Source organism: Rana temporaria, chromosome 1, assembly GCF_905171775.1.
Source record: "Rana temporaria chromosome 1, aRanTem1.1, whole genome shotgun sequence".
NCBI lineage: Eukaryota > Metazoa > Chordata > Amphibia > Anura > Ranidae > Rana > Rana temporaria.
This window is the reverse complement of record NC_053489.1, coordinates 14,816,460-14,833,293: the sequence shown is the minus strand read 5'-3', so window position 1 is coordinate 14,833,293 and position 16,834 is coordinate 14,816,460. Positions and strand designations below refer to the sequence as shown.

Below are 16,834 nucleotides of genomic sequence, written 5' to 3'. Positions count from 1 at the left end.
CACACGACCCCGGCCTGGTAGGCCATATCGCCGGGGCCTGTGATGTGCGCACATCCTAAAGAGGGTGCCGCACCTGGAACCTGGAACCCGCAAAGAACCCAGAACCACGGCTTCCGCCACAGAAATACTTCCCACCAGCATGCCCCGCGAGGAAACACTCCTCCTAGCAGAACAATCCAGATTTGGCGAGAGCCAAATTTGACAAATTCCAGAGTGAGAGCAACATAACTCTCTCACTCCCCATTAAATTTGACATAGCGTCCTTTCTGAAAGTAAAGGGGCGCTACACACTCCCCCCACTTGAAATGACACTGTCCCCAGTGTCCTAAGGCATTCAAGCCTGAATGCCAGCCTGATACCTGCTAAACAGTAAAGGAAAGTAGGAAAAGAGAGAAACATAATTGTAAACATTGGATTACAAATCGTAGTGCTTTTGGAACATTATAATAACAATATGACATTACACAACATACACAACCCTATCTATCTATGCTGCCCATTCTCCGCAGTATTGATAGTAGGTGGGTCCAATAACCTGCATAAAAAATATAAAAGAGAACATACACAAAAATATACATCCTGATATATTATAACATTTTTCCTATGTACAAATCTCCAAAGTTGAAATTGAAACTGCACCCTCTCCTCAGAGAGCGAAATTTCCCTTCCTCCTAGGGAGCTATCTAAGTGCTGAGCATAATCTCTTTACCTTGTTGCAATAAATAAAATAGAGAAAAAAAAAAAATTTATACATTTCAGTTCTGCAAGAACGTTGCAGAACACTGCCCCTAGCGGTCAGTGCGCTGGTACTACGACAGTTCAAGTTCAGTAGCAAAGAAATAGCAGCAAAAGGGAAGTAAAACGATAAAACATTTATTTCGCTGATAGGGTTGAGCGAACCCGAACTGTAAAGTTCTGGTTCGGTACGGACTTTGTTTTTTTTTTGCTCCCGAACCCGAATAATTGGAAAAAGTTTGGGTTCGGGTTCGGAGTTCGGGTATGTTTTGGCGCACTGCACGGCAGCCAATCGCCATTTGTTTTACAAAAGGGGCAGCACAGTGGTGCAGTGAGTAGCACTTTCGCCTAGCAGCAAAAGGTTCGCTGGTTCGAATCCCGACCACGACACCATCTGCCTGGAGTTTGCATGTTCTCCCTGTGTCTGCGTGGGTTTCCTCCGGGTACTCCGGTTTCCTCCCACACTCCAAAGACATGCGGGTAGGTAAATTGGATCTCATCCAAATTGGCCCAGTATATATGTATATATGTGTGTATGACTGTGTGTCCCTAGCGTGTCATGATCCTACGGGGTAAAAATGACCGCACCAACCAAGCAGATACTGGCTGGAAAAAGTGCCCAGAGGCGATTCAGTTCGCATGCGTTGCGCTATACAAGTCATTCATTCATTCATTCATTCAACTGTGACTGGGAACTGATCACAGCCATGCCTACTTATGGCATGGCTGTGATTGGCCAGTGCAGCATGTGACCCAGCATGTGACCAGCCTCTATATTAGATAGAGGCTAACAGCACAGATCGTCACTCTGCTTTAGTTATGATAGGGAGAGGCTGCTGCTGCTTAGGGACAGTGTCAGAGAGTTGTATCCTGCACCAGAAATCTCAACAAGCTCACTTTATTTCTTTGATATCTGCATGATCTTATGGTTTCTGGCTCGTTGTCACTGTGCTTTAGTTATGATAGGGAGAGGCTTCTGCTGCTGCTTAGGGACAGTGTCAGAGAGTTGTATCCTTCCTGCTTCAGAAATCTAAACAAGCACACTTTATTCCTGTGACATCTGCTGTGCTTCATATAGTTTAGGAATTTTGTTCAGCCATAGGGACAGTCAGCAATCTATAGGTGACTCTGTATATTTCAAAAGCACTGCACCTGCCACCACCTGTGCACCTGTGATATACTGTGTTTGTGTCCAGTACATAGTTCAGGGACAGGTTCCAGACATTTTCCTATAGGCACAGTCAGCAATCTATAGGTGACTCTGTATATTTCAACAGCACTGCACCTGCCACCACATGTGCACCTATGATATACTGTGTTTTTGTCCAGTACATAGTTCAGGGACAGGTTCCAGAAATGTTCCTATAGGGACAGTCAGCAATTTATAGGTGACTCTGTATATTTCAACAGCACTGCACCTGCCACCACCTGTGCACCTGTGATATACTGTGTTTGTGTCCAGTACATAGTTCAGGGACAGGTACCAGAAATGTTCCTATAGGGACAGTCAGCAATCTATAGAAGACTGTATATTTCAACAGCACTGCACCTGCCACCACCTGTGCACCTGTGATATACTGTGTCGTGTCCAGTACATAGTTCAGGGACAGGTTCCAGAAATTTTCCTATAGGGACAGTCAGCAATGTATAGGTGACTCTGTATATTTCAACAGCACTGCACCTGCCACCACCTGTGATATAATGTGTTTGTGTCCAGTACATAGTTCAGGGACAGGTTCCAGAAATTTTCCTATAGGGACAGCAATCTATAGGTGACTCTGTTTATTTCAACTGCACCTGCCACCACCTGTGCACCTGTGATATACTGTGTGTGTGTCCAGTACGTAGTTCAGGGACAGGTTCCAGATATTTCCTATAGGGTCAGCAATCTATAGGTGACTCTGTATATTTCAACAGCACTGCACCTGTGATATACTGTGTGTGTGTGTCCAGTACATAGTTCAGGGACAGGTTCCAGATATTTCCTATAGGGTCAGCAATCTATAGGTGACTCTGTATATTTCAACAGCACTGCACCTGTCCCCTATGATATACTGTCTGTGCATTACATTGTTTAGAGGTAGGTTCCTGCTTCTTGCTATAGGTAGAGAAATATATAGGTGAATCTCTGCCTAGTTCACCAGCACTCTACCTGTCCCCTGTGATATACTGTCTGTGCAGTACATTTTTTTAGGGGTAGGTTCCTGCTTCTTGCTACAGGTAGAGAAATATATAGGTGAATTTCTGCCTATTTCACCAGCTTACACTATTTTTGTATTAAAAATTTCTCAAAATTAGGGCAAGACCCTAAATTTGAGAAATATGAGGAAAACGTCAAATAAGGGACGTGGCCACGGTCGTGGTGCTGCTGGTGGAGCTCCTGTTACAGGGAGAGGACGTGGTCGATCTGTGCCAGCTACACGCACAAGTGAAACACCTTTCTCAGGTGCGAGTAGCCGACAGAGCCTGCAGCGGTATTTGGTCGGGCCTAATCCAGCTCTACGAATGTTGAGGCCAGGAGCAGAACAGGTGGTAGTAGATTGGGTTGCTGACAGTGCCTCCAGTTCCTTCACATTGTTTTCCAACCAGTCTTGTGCTGAAAGTTCAGAATTGGCGCCTGCAGCCGATGTCCACCATCAGTCTTTCACCTCACCCCCTTGCAAATCAGCCAATCAGTCTGAGCCCCAAAGCATGCAGCAGTCTCTTCTTCTTTTTGATGAGTCTGTTAGCATGTGTTCCCAGGGCCATCCACCTAGCCCAGCCCTAGAAGGGGAAGAGATTGAGTGCACCGATGCCCAACCACTTATATTTCAAGATGAGTACATGGGGGGACCATCACAGCACATCTTGGATTGCTTTTGCAATTGTGCAGACCGACAAGGAGGGCAGTGGTGGGTGGAAGATGATGTGGAGGACGATGAGGTCCTCGACCCGACATGGAATCCACCTCATGCAGGTGACCAATGTAGTTCGGAGGAAGAGGCGGTGGTCGCACAGAGCCACCAACACAGCAGAAGAGGGAGCAGGGTGCCAAAGCAGAGCGTCCGTCCCCTAGACAGTACGCCTGTTACTGCCCAATGCAGCAAGGGACCGAGCACACCAAAGCCAGGTCCAAGGAGTTCCCTAGCGTGGCAGTTCTTCACACAATGTGCTGATGACAAGACATGCGTGGTTTGCACGTTGTGCAATCAGAGCCTGAGGCGAGGCATAAAGGTTCTCAACCTGAGCACAACCTGCATGACCAGGCATCTAAGTGCAAAGCACAAGCTGCAGTGGAGTAGACACCTCAAAAACCAAGAAAGGTCTCTGGCTCCTCCTGCTTCCTCTTCTGCATCAGTCTCGGGCCTCTCTGCCTCTTCATCCACCTCCGTAGTGACAGTGCCACCTGCCACCCCTCAATTAGAGGACCGGCAAGCAACACTACCACCTGGGTCACCAAACATCTCCACAATGTTCCATGGAAGCATTCAGCTCTCCATCTCCCAAACACTGGAGCGTAATAGGAAGTACCCCTCTACCCACACGCGATCCCTGGCCCTGAATGCCAGCATTTCAAAATTACTGGCCTTTGAAATGCTGTAATTTCGTCTGGTGGAAACGCAGAGTTTTAAAAGCCTGATGGCATTGGCTGTCCCACAGTACGTCGTGCCCAGCCGCCACTACTTTTCCAGGCATGCCATCCCTTCCCTGCACAACCAAGTGGGGGACAAAATCAGGTGTGCACTGCGCAACGCCATCTGTGCCAAGGTCCATCTAACTATGGATACGTGGACCAGTAAGCACGGTCAGGGACGTTATATCTCCCTAACAGCGCACTGGGTAAATGTAGTGGCGGCTGGGCCTGAGGCGGATAGCAGTTTGGCGCATGTCCTTCCACCACCGAGGATAGCAGGGCGCTTCAGTTTGCCTCCTGTTCCTAACTCCTTCTACTCCGCTTCCTCATCCTCTACCGCCTCCTCATCCAGTCATTGTAACAAATTCACCACCAACTTCAGCACAGCCATGGGTAAACGCCAGCAGGCAGTTTTAAAACTTTCCTGTTTGGGGGAAAAACCACACACCGCGCAGGAGTTGTGGAGGGACATGGAACAACAGACCGATGAGTGGTTGGCGTCAGTGAGCCTCAAGCCAGCCTGGTGTTGTGCGATAACGGGCGAAATCTCGTAGCAGCTCTGGGCCTAGCTGGTTTGACACACATCCCTTGCCTGGCTCATGTGCTGAATTTGGTGGTGCAGAGTTTCCTGAAAACTTACCCCTATATGCCACAGCTGCTGCAGAAAGTGCGGGCCGTCTGTGCGCACTTTCGGCGTTCTCACCCTGCTGCTGCTCGCCTGGCAGCGCTGCAGCGTAACTTCGGACTTCCCGCTCACCGCCTCATATGTGATGTGCCCACAAGGTGGAACTCTACCTTGCAAATGCTGGCCAGACTGTGCGAGAAGCAGCAGGCGATAGTGGAGTTCCAGCTGCAGCACGCACGCGTGAGTCGCTCTGCGGAACAGAACCACTTTACCACCAATAACTGGGCCTCCATGCGAGACCTGTGTGCCTTGTTGCGCTGTTTTGAGTACTCCACCAACATGGCCAGTGCCGATGACGCCGCTCTCAGCGTGACTATCCCAGTTCTATGCCTCCTTGAAAAAATGCTACGGGCTATGATGGAAGAGGATGTGGCACAGGAGGAGGAGGAGGAGGAATAATTTCCAAGGCTTTCAGGGCAGTCATTCACAAGTGGCTCCGAGGGTGGGTTCGTGCACCAACAAAGGCCAGGTACACAATTGTCCAGCAAGGGCACAGTTCTGGAGGATGACGCGGTGGAGGATGAGGAGGAGGAAGACATGGAGGAGGAGGAGGAACCATGTTCACAGCAGGATGGCATACAGACCAGCTCATGGCCATTACTGGTGCGTGGCTGGGGGGATACAGAGGACACAGATGATACACTTCCCACAGAGGACAGCTGTTCGTTGCCTCTGGGCAGCCTGGCACACATGAGCAATTACATGCTGCAGTGTCTCCGCAACGACCGGCGTGTTTCGCACATTATAACAGGTGCTGATTACTGGGTGGCCACGCTGCTGGATCCCCGTTACAAGGACAATGTACTGTCCTTAATCCCCTCACTGGAGCGCAAACGCAAGATGCGCGAGTACAAGCGCACGCTGGTAGATGCGCTGCTGGTGCAATTCCCACCTGGCAGCGGGGGCACAGTGGAAGCAGAAGGCAAAGGCAGAGGAGGAGGAAGAGGTCGCCAACGCAGCAGGGGCACCGCCAGCACCTCAGAAGGCAGGGTTAGCATGGCCAAAATGTGGAAAAGCTTTGTCAGCACGCCACAACAAACAGCACCACCAGCTGATATGGAACGTTTTAGCAGGAGGCAGCATTTCAGCAACATGGTGGAGCAGTATGTGTGCACACGCCTACACGTACTCAATGACGGCTATGCTCCCTTAAACTTCTGGGTCTCCAAATTGGGCACATGGCCTGAGCTTGCCCTTTACGCCTTGGAGGTGCTGGCCTGCCCTGCGGCCAGAGTATTGTGTGAACGTGTATTTAGCACGACAGGGGGCGTTATCACAGACAAGCACAGCCGCCTGTCCAGAGCCAATGTGGACAAGCTCACGTTCATTAAAATGAACCAGGCATGGATCCCAGAGGACTTGTCCGTACCTTGTGCAGAATAGACACTGGGCCGGCCTTACCCAGCCATTGTTTTTTTTCTGATCTTTCTAGGGTTGCCATCTCATCCCTTTAAAAGCAAAAACATATTAATTACACAGGTTCTCTGGCTGATTAAGTTGCTGCTAATTAAACTCACTTGGTGCCTTATCGACAGTAAATTAGCCCCAGAACCTGTGTAATTACTCTGTGTTCTGGTTTAAAGGGATGAGGTAGGGCGTGGCTTGACTCGCAAGCCGGATGGACGCGTGAGACCGGAGCTCCGGAACATCGGGACCCTAAGCGGCACATAGCAGCCCAAGAGAGACCCCAATTCCTCTCCCACCTACCTGGAGAGCCTGGAGTGACTAGCAGCCATGACGGGGAAGCGACACACGGTCCGGAGACCGCAACGGCTAACGGACTTCTTCGTTCCGCATGGAAGAGCCGGAATCCAAGATGGCGCCGGGGCCTGCTCGCCTGCACACACATCCTCACAGAGGAAGACATCTAAAGCAGGTACCCGAAATCAAATACTGCTATCCCCAGATGTAGCACTCTCTACTCCCTCAACCCCGACCACCCGCAGCCCAGCTAAATCTAAACCCAGGCTAGATGATGGGGGATACGGAAAGGCCGCAAGCCTGGATGGGAGCCAGGCCTCAGACTCTGGGGAGGACACGAGGGATCTACCCGATTCCATAGTCTCCTTCCCCACACAGAACCAGCCTGTCATCGATACTGTCCTGAAGGACATGTTAATATCGTTGAGGAGCACTTTACAGTCAGATATGGCGTCTTGCATGCACCGCATGGGTAAAGACATACAAGAAATGGGCAGGAGGGTGGATCACATAGAGACAAAGATGGAGGAGTATGCCACAACAATAAATGATTTAGTGGATGCGAATGAAGGCAAGGATGCAGATTCTGACTGGATTAAAGCGAAATTAGCGGATTTAGAGGACAGATCCAGGAGGAACAACCTGAAGATTAGGGGTATACCAGAATCGGTGCTACAGACTGATCTATGTAAATACACCTCCACCATGTTCAAGGCTCTTATGCCGGAACTGGTAGATTTGGATGTAACTATTGACAGAATCCATCGTCTGCCAAAACCTTCCCATCTCCCTGAGCTAGTCCCCAGAGATGTACTTCTAAGACTGCATTTTTTCCATATTAAGGAACAACTTATGCAAGTGATGAGACGACATGATTCTATCCCCCAGCAGTACCAGGATTTGCAATTTTATGCAGACTTATCCCAATACACACTTATGAAACGGCGGAACCTGAATACAGTAACCAAAGTGCTCCGCAACCATAAGATCATATACCGCTGGGGATACCCAACTAAGCTCTCTGTTACCAAAGACAACCGCACCTTTGTAATTACATCCTTAGAAAAAGGCCTGGATCTGCTCAGAGACTGGGGCATTCTACCTGACACTGCTGAAGGCTCTCCCCCAGACCGTAGCCCCCGCCGAGTGGAACCTGAATGGAGGCAGGTTACAGCCAGGAATGCCAAGTCGCACATTTGATATGGTCTATGGGCCCTAACTACACCTAGGTTCCCTACACCCGGAACCGACTCAGTTTGTCCTGAACTTTTCCCCCCCGTTGCGAATTGCAAGTTGCAGCAATCTGCTGCGGAAAGGAACTATCCTTTTGTGTGGCTGCAACCAGGATTGCAGCACCAATGTTATGGTTAACAAAGTTTTGTTTTTTCTGTTTTCTCTCTTTTTTTTAAAAACCTTTTGAATCACTGCCTAGATCTCCTTCTCTCTTCTACACTGGATGCCGAACGGAGCTTCATGGAATTTTGGCAAGGGTCGCTACAGAACGTGATCCCAGGATCTACTGCCAACCAATCCTACTCAACACAGCTGGCCATGTGAGTACCCCCTTGTTACCATTCCATCCATTGAACTACAACCACATCACCCGCCCAGGTGCGATAATGCTGACCTCCACAAGACCGAATACTATTACTCTATGCAGTCTCATAGCACCTACCCCCCCTGACCACCATGCCACTTAATATACTATCCATGAACACTAAAGGGCTTAATCACCCAGTTAAACGGAAGTCCCTTTGGAATGAAGGCCTTACACACCACTGCGACATTATTTGTGCCCAAGAAACGCACTTTTGTGCAAAATCTCCTCCAAAATGCTCCCACCGGAGCTTCCCACATGTGTTTATGGCCAATGCAGACTCAAAAACCAAGGGGGTGATGACGGCCATCAGAGATACTATTGCTTTCAAGCTACATGACATCATCAGAGATCCCATGGGAAGATTTTTGATTTTGATATGTGAAATAGACTCTACAACTTACACCCTAGTCAACGTTTACTCACCCAACAAACGCCAGGTGCATTTCTTCAACAAATTGATGAGGACAATCCAAAAAGTCCATCGAGGGCTGCTCATCCTATGCGGGGACTTTAACATGGTTCCAGATCCGAATATGGACTCTACTACTTCTTCCACACGCCACCTTCCAGCACTATCGCTATCAATCACCAAAAACAATCTCTACGACGCTTGGCGCTGTCTGCACGACAATGAAAGGGACTTTACGTTTTTTTCTACCCCACACTGTGTCTATACGAGAATTGATTTATTTTTAGTCGAGCAGAGGGTTTTATTTCAGGTTCAGTCAGTTAAAATTAATGATATATCCTGGAGTGACCATGCATCTGTAGTACTATCGCTTGCTGACTCTGCTCCCTGTAGCCGTGCTCCGGTTTGGCGACTCAACACCTTCCTGCTGCAAGACGGGGAGACTAGAGACCGCCTACGGACCCACTTAAAAGAATTTCTTGAGACCAATTTAGGTACTGTGCAAAGCCCTTTCACAGTTTGGAATGCCCACAAGGCATTCATGAGAGGCATATTCATCCAAATAGGGGCTAGACATAAGAGACAGAGGCAGAAACGTTTTACGGAACTGACAAATCAAATTTCAGAATTAGACGCCAAGAATAAACAGAACCCAACTAGCATAATATCTGACCAACTTGCCAAACTTAGGTATAACCTTAGACTTCACCTACTGGAAAATTTTGAACGAACTTCAAAACGCTTGAGGATGACCTACTACGCTTCGGGTAATAAGGCTGGCAAGTTGTTATCTAGAGCCCTTAAAGGACACAGGTACAAAACAAAGGTCCCATTTATTATTCATCCAGATTCAAATCAAAAGGTGACCCACCCCCAAAAAATTGCCGACGCCTTTAGCTGCTATTATGGGAAATTGTACAACCTTAAAGATGATTCATCCACTTTTCAGCCAACACCTGAGATTATAGACAAATTTTTAGGGAACATAAACATCCCCCAGCTATCCAAAGACCAGCTTGATTTTCTTAATCTCCCCTTCACCGACAGCGAAATTTCTAAAACTATCGACTCACTTCCCATTAACAAATCACCTGGCCCGGACGGCTTTAGTAGCGACTACTACAAAGAATTCAAATCTCTATTGACACCATGTTTAGTACAGATGTTCCAGTCGGCGGCTGCCTCTGCCTCTTTTCCTCCCGAAATGTTAGAAGCCCTCATAGTAGCCTTGCCAAAACCAGGTAAGGATCCCACTTCGCCAGCAAACTTTAGGCCAATTTCGCTTCTCAATATAGATCTCAAAATTTACGCCAAACTACTTGCCACTCGATTAGTGGACATTATGCCCAAATTGATCCACCCCGATCAATCGGGCTTTACAAAAAATAGGCAAACGTCTGACGCCACGAGACGAATGGTCAATATAATCCACATGGCAAAGGTGCAGCAAAGGCCTTCTCTGCTCCTATCTTTGGACGCGGAGAAGGCCTTTGATAGGATTCATTGGTTGTACCTATCTAGGACTCTGGAGTCATTCGGGTTCAGTGGTAACATTCTTACAGCAATACAGGCCTTATATTCTAAACCATCGGCCAAGGTGTACATGTCAGGTATATTATCGGCTCCATTCATTATAACCAATGGTACGAGACAGGGGTGCCCCCTGTCTCCATTGATTTTTAATTTATTAATGGAACCATTGGCCAAATCGGTAAGATCTCATCCAGAAATAACTGGGTTTGAAGTCAACAAGGAGCAACATTCAATCAGTCTTTTTGCAGATGATGTAATAATGATTATGACAAATGTAGAAACATCGTTAGCAGCAACGCAAGATTTACTGGGCCTCTTTAACAAGGTTTCATACTATAAAATTAACGAAAACAAATCGTATATTTTAGGTTTGGGTCTAAGTGAGGGTTTGTCCACCAAGATTAAGCAACATTACCCGTACACTTGGAACACCAAGGGTATCAAATACCTAGGTATTACATTGACAGATGACACAGATCACCTAGCGGAAGCCAACTACCACTCTTTCTTACTGTCTCTACCCTCTAAACTCAAGGAGCTTTCTTGGACTGAATCCTCTTGGACAGGGCGCCTAGCGGCATTTAAGATGATACTCCTACCGCAATTTCTTTACCTGTTTAGAAACTTACCCATATTAGTCCCCGATAGTTTTTTCTCTTCTGCTCAATCTCAGATAAATAGGTTTCTGTGGCAGGGAAAGAAGGCCAGATGCGCCTTCTACAAGTTGGTCAAAGCTAAATCGGCAGGAGGGGTGGGACACGTACACCTCAAGGACTACTACTGGGCTGCAATATTGGCACAGCTGAGATCTTGGTTTCGGAGCGGAAGCCGATCGAGGTGGCTGCCACTAGAAATCTCACAGAGCCCAAACCTTAACATATCTAATCTACTGCTAGCTAGCCCACATATGGCAAGGATTCCCCCACTCGTCTCTCCAACTATAAAAGCAGCTCTTAAAGCATGGGGGAGATTTATGGGGGAACCTGTAACCGACCCTAACCCCTGAACCATTCCATTCCCTATAACAGGCCTGCAATTGTTAATCCCTGATCTCAACATCAAACACTGGGGGGACAGAGGTATCCAAACTGTTGCAGATATCCGAATTGGACCTGCAACCAAGACTTTCAGGGCACTACAAATAGAATATGGCCTACCTACTAAGGACCAATACACGACTATGAGAATAACACACCTTCTAGAAAACACTCCAGAACTATCAGCTGTAGTCCCATGGAGAGTATTCCTCTACCTCACTAACTTAACTACCTCTATAAAAGGAATATCCCTATTTTACAACATATTAGGACAAAAGACCCTGTTAACTAAAACACCTTCTATGAGATCTTGGGAATGGGACCTCAGAGACAAATATGACATATCCCAATGGAAAAGTGCAATTACCTCGGTGTACAAAGCCACTAAATGCGCCAACCTCTGGGAATTATACCAGAAGATCTTACTACGATGGTATTTAACCCCTTCACGATTGGCAAGCTTCTATACTCAGTCTTCCCCTGCGTGCTGGAGATTATGTGGCCACAGAGGATCACTACTACATATATTAGGAGAGTGCCCTAGGTTGAGGAAATATTGGAATGAAGTGTTCGCCCTTATCAGTTCAATCACGAATCACGCATGTCCCTTCAAAAGAGACTTGGCTATCCTGTCCCTAGGAATAGATTAATTCCCTATGCCCCACAGGCTAATAGTTACACATATCCTCCTGAGCGCCAGACTTGAAATAACCAGAAAGTGGAAGAGTACCAAGACCCCTACTTTGAGGGGAGTAGTTAGATCCACCAACCTTCACATTAGTCACGAAATACTGTTTGAGAAGTCTCAACGAAGCTCTAGGGTGGGGGACCAGATCTGGAAACCCTGGGTTGATTGGTACGATGCCAACAAAAATAGATTTTAGATCTAATGGAATTTTCTCCCTTTTATATCTAATACCTTACCATCTCTCAAATATACATCAAGAAACATATCCAGTGTCTCTAAATTTTCTAAGCTTTATAGGCTCCTCTCCCCTTTTTTCCTTTGCTTTCTTTTCCTTTTTTTTTTTCTTCCCCTTCCCCACTTCCCCCTCCTCACTCCTCATATCCTCTACTTTTTTCCTTTTCCTCTTTCTTATACTACTTAAAATAACATCTTCTGCATACTCCACATACATACACAACAGTTAGATACAAAACTGATTCCGCAGATATAGATATCTACTGATTATTGGGACACACTACTGGCGGCCACTAGACAAGAATGGATAGGCGATGTCCCCCAGCTGTCGGCGCAGTTTGGTTCCCGATGGGGGCGCTGACGGTGAGGGGGGCACAACTTGAGCTTGGACCCGTCTCGTTTTGACGGGCTTCGGTTCGGTTGAGACCAGGCTCATAAGTACACAAATGGTGTAAGTTTCACCTACATGTCAACAGATTATGTGTGACCCATATGTTAGACACCGTTTAATTTTAGAATTTACCCTTTTCATATTGTTAACAAGACAGCTATATTTAAGAAGGAAATTGATATGTCTGAAAAATGCTATACCTTGTTGTGCACTTGTATGACTTACAACTTATGGTTTAATGATGAGAAGTGTTTTCTCACGAATGTATGTACGATCGGCTGTATTATGCAGTTATTAATAACAATAAAAATTATTGGAAGTAAAGGGATGAGGTAGCAACCCTAGATCTTTCTCACTCTCAAAAAATACATATATTAAAAACCAAAACCTGCTGTGTTGGCTACCTCCTCCTCCTCCACCGCCGCTTCCATCTACACCGCCACATCCACCTCAACCTCCTAATACATTATTTTGAGTTATTTCCCTATCCACATTTATTTTAGGAGTACTTGCCATGCTCTTCCCGACATTTTGCAATTTTTTTATGCCATTTTGAGTTATTTCCCTATCCACATTTATTTTCAGAGTACTTGCCATGCTCTTCCCGACAGTTTGCTGCCATTTGCAGCCCTCCAGCCCTTTCCCTTAGTTTTTTAGAGACATTTTTGTAGTCAAAAGTCCGGGTCCCCATTGACTTCAATGGGGTTCGGGTCAAAGTCCGGGTTCGGTCCCGAACCCGAACTTTCTTTTCAAAGTCCGGGTTCGGGTCCGAACCCAGACATCCAGGTGTCCGCTCAACTCTATTCGCTGAATCTTCCTTCAATGCTGTGGAGAAGTTTGCAAGGACCCCCACTAACTGACGGAACCCAACCCCCCTGAAGTTCTTCACATAAGCCGTGATGTGGATCCGGAGAGGCCAGGGCGAAAAGGGGAAAAAACAACTTGAGTGGGGGTAAGAACCCTTGTCCAGAACTTCTTGAAAGCAAATAGGTCAAGAGGAACAGGCATATGACCTATTTTTAAAACCGCAGGTCAGGAAGAATGATAATGTCACCTTCTGCAGTGGTCGTGGTGAACGAAAATACCTGGTCTTCTCTCCCAGGGCACTTAAGCACGACCCGGTCGCTGTAAATTTGATGACCCCAGCTCCACTCTCGGTGGCAACGCTCAAACCTGGGGTTTAAATAGGACAGGCCCAAATTCGTACCCTCAAGAATGCGGGGCACTTTTAAATGTGTCCAGATGGCTTCCTGACACCATGCTTCCCGTTTTTCGTCTACTTTCTTCAAAAGGGAAGGTGGCACGTAGGGGTACTCATACCCATGGCTGGCAGCAACCTTTTGAACTACCAGGCACTGTAGCCTGGCCAATCTAGGCAAGGTACGTGGGTCTCCGCGTCCCGGCAGCACTATAGCGTCCGGTGCCCTTTTCAGAGCGGGCACGGCAATGGGGCATGGGAGCAGTGAGGGAAGGAACAGGATTTGACTCACCAACTCCCCAGGTCACTTGCGGGATGTCCACTGACGGAACTTGAGACCCACGCAATGCGCTCCGGCCGGAGAGTTTCTTCCTCCGAGTAGCGTAGGGGGCACGGAATCCTCCAAACCCCTGGGTCTCTGGAAACCTCGGCTCAAACATGTCATCATGGAGGTCACCATCGTCGGAAAGAGAATCAAAGTCCAACGAGTTCAGTTCCTCCGCTGGCAAGTAACCGCAGGGTTTGGCTGTAGGGTCCCTTGGCCAGTCCGGCAAGGAACGCTGAGTAGGTAGGCCTCGACCGTGGCTGCGGGAGGCTGGAACAGGCCCTGCTCATATAGAGGCACACCACACAGAGATTGCTGTAGAAGTGGTGGTCTCCGATGTGGTCTTGGCCTGTGTACTTGTCACACCTGTCGGGTCATCGTCTTGGTCCGGTTTGTCCACAGGGCTTACCTCCGGTGAGCAAGAAGGCGAGGCAGTCGATTGCAGGGTCAAGGTGGATGAAACCAAAATAATCTCAATGTCCCGAACCTCCGCTTCCACTATTGCCACCGACGTGAATGGCTCTGGCCATGTGGCTTCCTCCCCCGTGGTGATGACTCCTGTGACATAATTCACCCTGTACTCCAGAGGAGCTTTGGCGAGTGACTTGGCGACAAATAGGTAGGCCCGGCACTTCTGGCACCGGGCGAACGGCTGGATCAGTATGGACAGTTCCTGCCAGCGAGGGCAGAATAGTCCCAAGATCTCCGATCCTTTGCTCGACAAGAGCACAAATTGTCCTTCGGTGGACATTCGGATACCCGTGTCCGTCACAGGCACCCCAGGCAAGGAAAACATGCTGGAGACTCCCGGTGAAGTAGCAGGGGTCTCAATCGCTAGGAAAGAGCACACGGCAGTGCAGCAGCAGACATCACGCACGTGGTCTCTCCTTCTCTCTCGCTGGTGGGCGGTGATCTGTAGAATTGGCGCAAAGACTCTGTTATACGTCTCACGCAAGGGTGGGTGACTCCTCCCACTTGAAGAACTTGTCCAGACACGTTTCAGGCGCATGTTCTTCTGCACGTACGCCCAAGCTTAGCTGTGTGAGGATTAACTCCCTCGTTACCGGAGAGTTCAAAGTATGACACTCTTTGCTCTTAATAAATCTTTACTCGCGATTTCCGTTGCCAGAGGTAACAGCCGAATCCCGGACGAGCCCCCACATGTAGCGCTACCCCCAAAGGAGCTGCTGATTGATTTGGGATCGGCGTATTAAGTTACCTCTATGTGATGTCTAGGGGTGAAGGTAGTGTGTAGAGCAGTAACCGAATGTCCAATCTGTAGATAAGGTTTTCTGAATGCTTTATTTCCTTGATCTAAACACGACCAACACATCAACTTGAGGTAGACAGGATAGGTTGATGAAAATAGAGTAACCTTGCAGTATCAGGCTTTGGATGAAGAAAGCAACTCTGCCCTCTGTAGTTGAATCAATACGTCACCACTCTAGCCAGAGTGGGTGAAGTACCCCTGGACAGGCCTCTGCCACAGACCTGGCAGCCAGAGTGTCACTTGAGGTTTCTGGGGGGGAACAAGTCTCTGCCACAGACTTGGCTCTGATTAGATTAAGATGCCAGATGAAACCTCTGCCACAGGCCCAATGCTGACAATGTGAACAGAAGAGCGAATCCTCCCAGTAAATTAGGTTAAGGTCACCGGTTGACAGCGTAGCGTACCTGTCAGTGTCCGGTCACCAGACCCCCGGTGGTTCGTTCAAGCCCTTTTGGATCACCTGCCTCCGGGTTTCTCCTCAAGCCGATCCCCCACCGAACAGAATACAGCCTGGGATCTTCTTAGTAGAAGTGGGGACCCAGTAAGTCACTGGGGCCCCTTAGCAGCATCAGTCGCTCCAGGCCAGGAGGGCCCAGAGTATAGAACTCCGCGTGGCACACGACCCCGGCCTGGTAGGCCATAACGCCGGGGCCCGTGATGTGCGCACACCCTAAAGGTGGGTGCCGCACCTGGAACCCGCGAAGAACCCAGAACCATGGCCTCCGCCACAGAAATACTCCCCCCCAGCATGCCCCGCGAGGGAAACACTCCTCCTATTGGCTGCTGGGTAGAAGCGGCTCCGCCTTGATCTCTCTAGCGCCACCTGCCGCCCAGAGATGAGACCACATCTCTGAGGTACAGACTGAATCACAGAACAATCCAGATTTGGCGACAGCCAAATTTGACAATTTCCAGAGTGAGAGCAACATAACTCTCTCACTCCCCACTAAATTTGACATAGCGTCCTTTCTGAAAGTAAAGGGGTGCTACATGTTTATTTATATTTGAAATGTGTGTAGAGAAATGAAACATGTTGGTGATTGCAGTTTTCCTGATTGCCCAGAAAATGAGAGAGAGGGTGAAGATAGTCGTCCATCTCACTCCCTGAATTTCCCTTTCACATATTTATTATATAATATAGAATAGAGTCATAGTAATATAAACACTTATTGTACAACTTACTCTGTGCTGTAATTCTTTTGGTTCAAATTTATCTTTCTTCATGTCCATCCCATGTAGAGCGTTGGCCAGAACATACACAGCCTTGTATGCATAGGCGGTCATATCTCTATAACCATCAAAAAATGGTGAAACATCATTTACTTCTGTACAAAGTTCTACAGAAAATGTATAGAGAAATTGTAAAATGTCATTTTTGATTTTGCTTGGGGAAAGGCAGCGAAAGAAGAAAAACC

At 47.9% G+C, this 16,834-nt stretch overlaps 1 protein-coding gene across 1 annotated transcript in view; it reads right to left on the bottom strand.

Annotated features, from left to right (window-relative positions):
* LOC120909759 (vomeronasal type-2 receptor 26-like) overlaps positions 1-6,769 on the bottom strand; it is a 31,251-nt gene extending 24,482 nt beyond the window's left edge. The window contains exon 1 of the mRNA XM_040321872.1: positions 6,741-6,769. Coding sequence (XP_040177806.1) covers positions 6,741-6,769 — 29 coding nt within the window. The remainder of the gene's footprint in view (positions 1-6,740) is intronic.
* Positions 6,770-16,834: the final 10,065 nt, after the last annotated feature.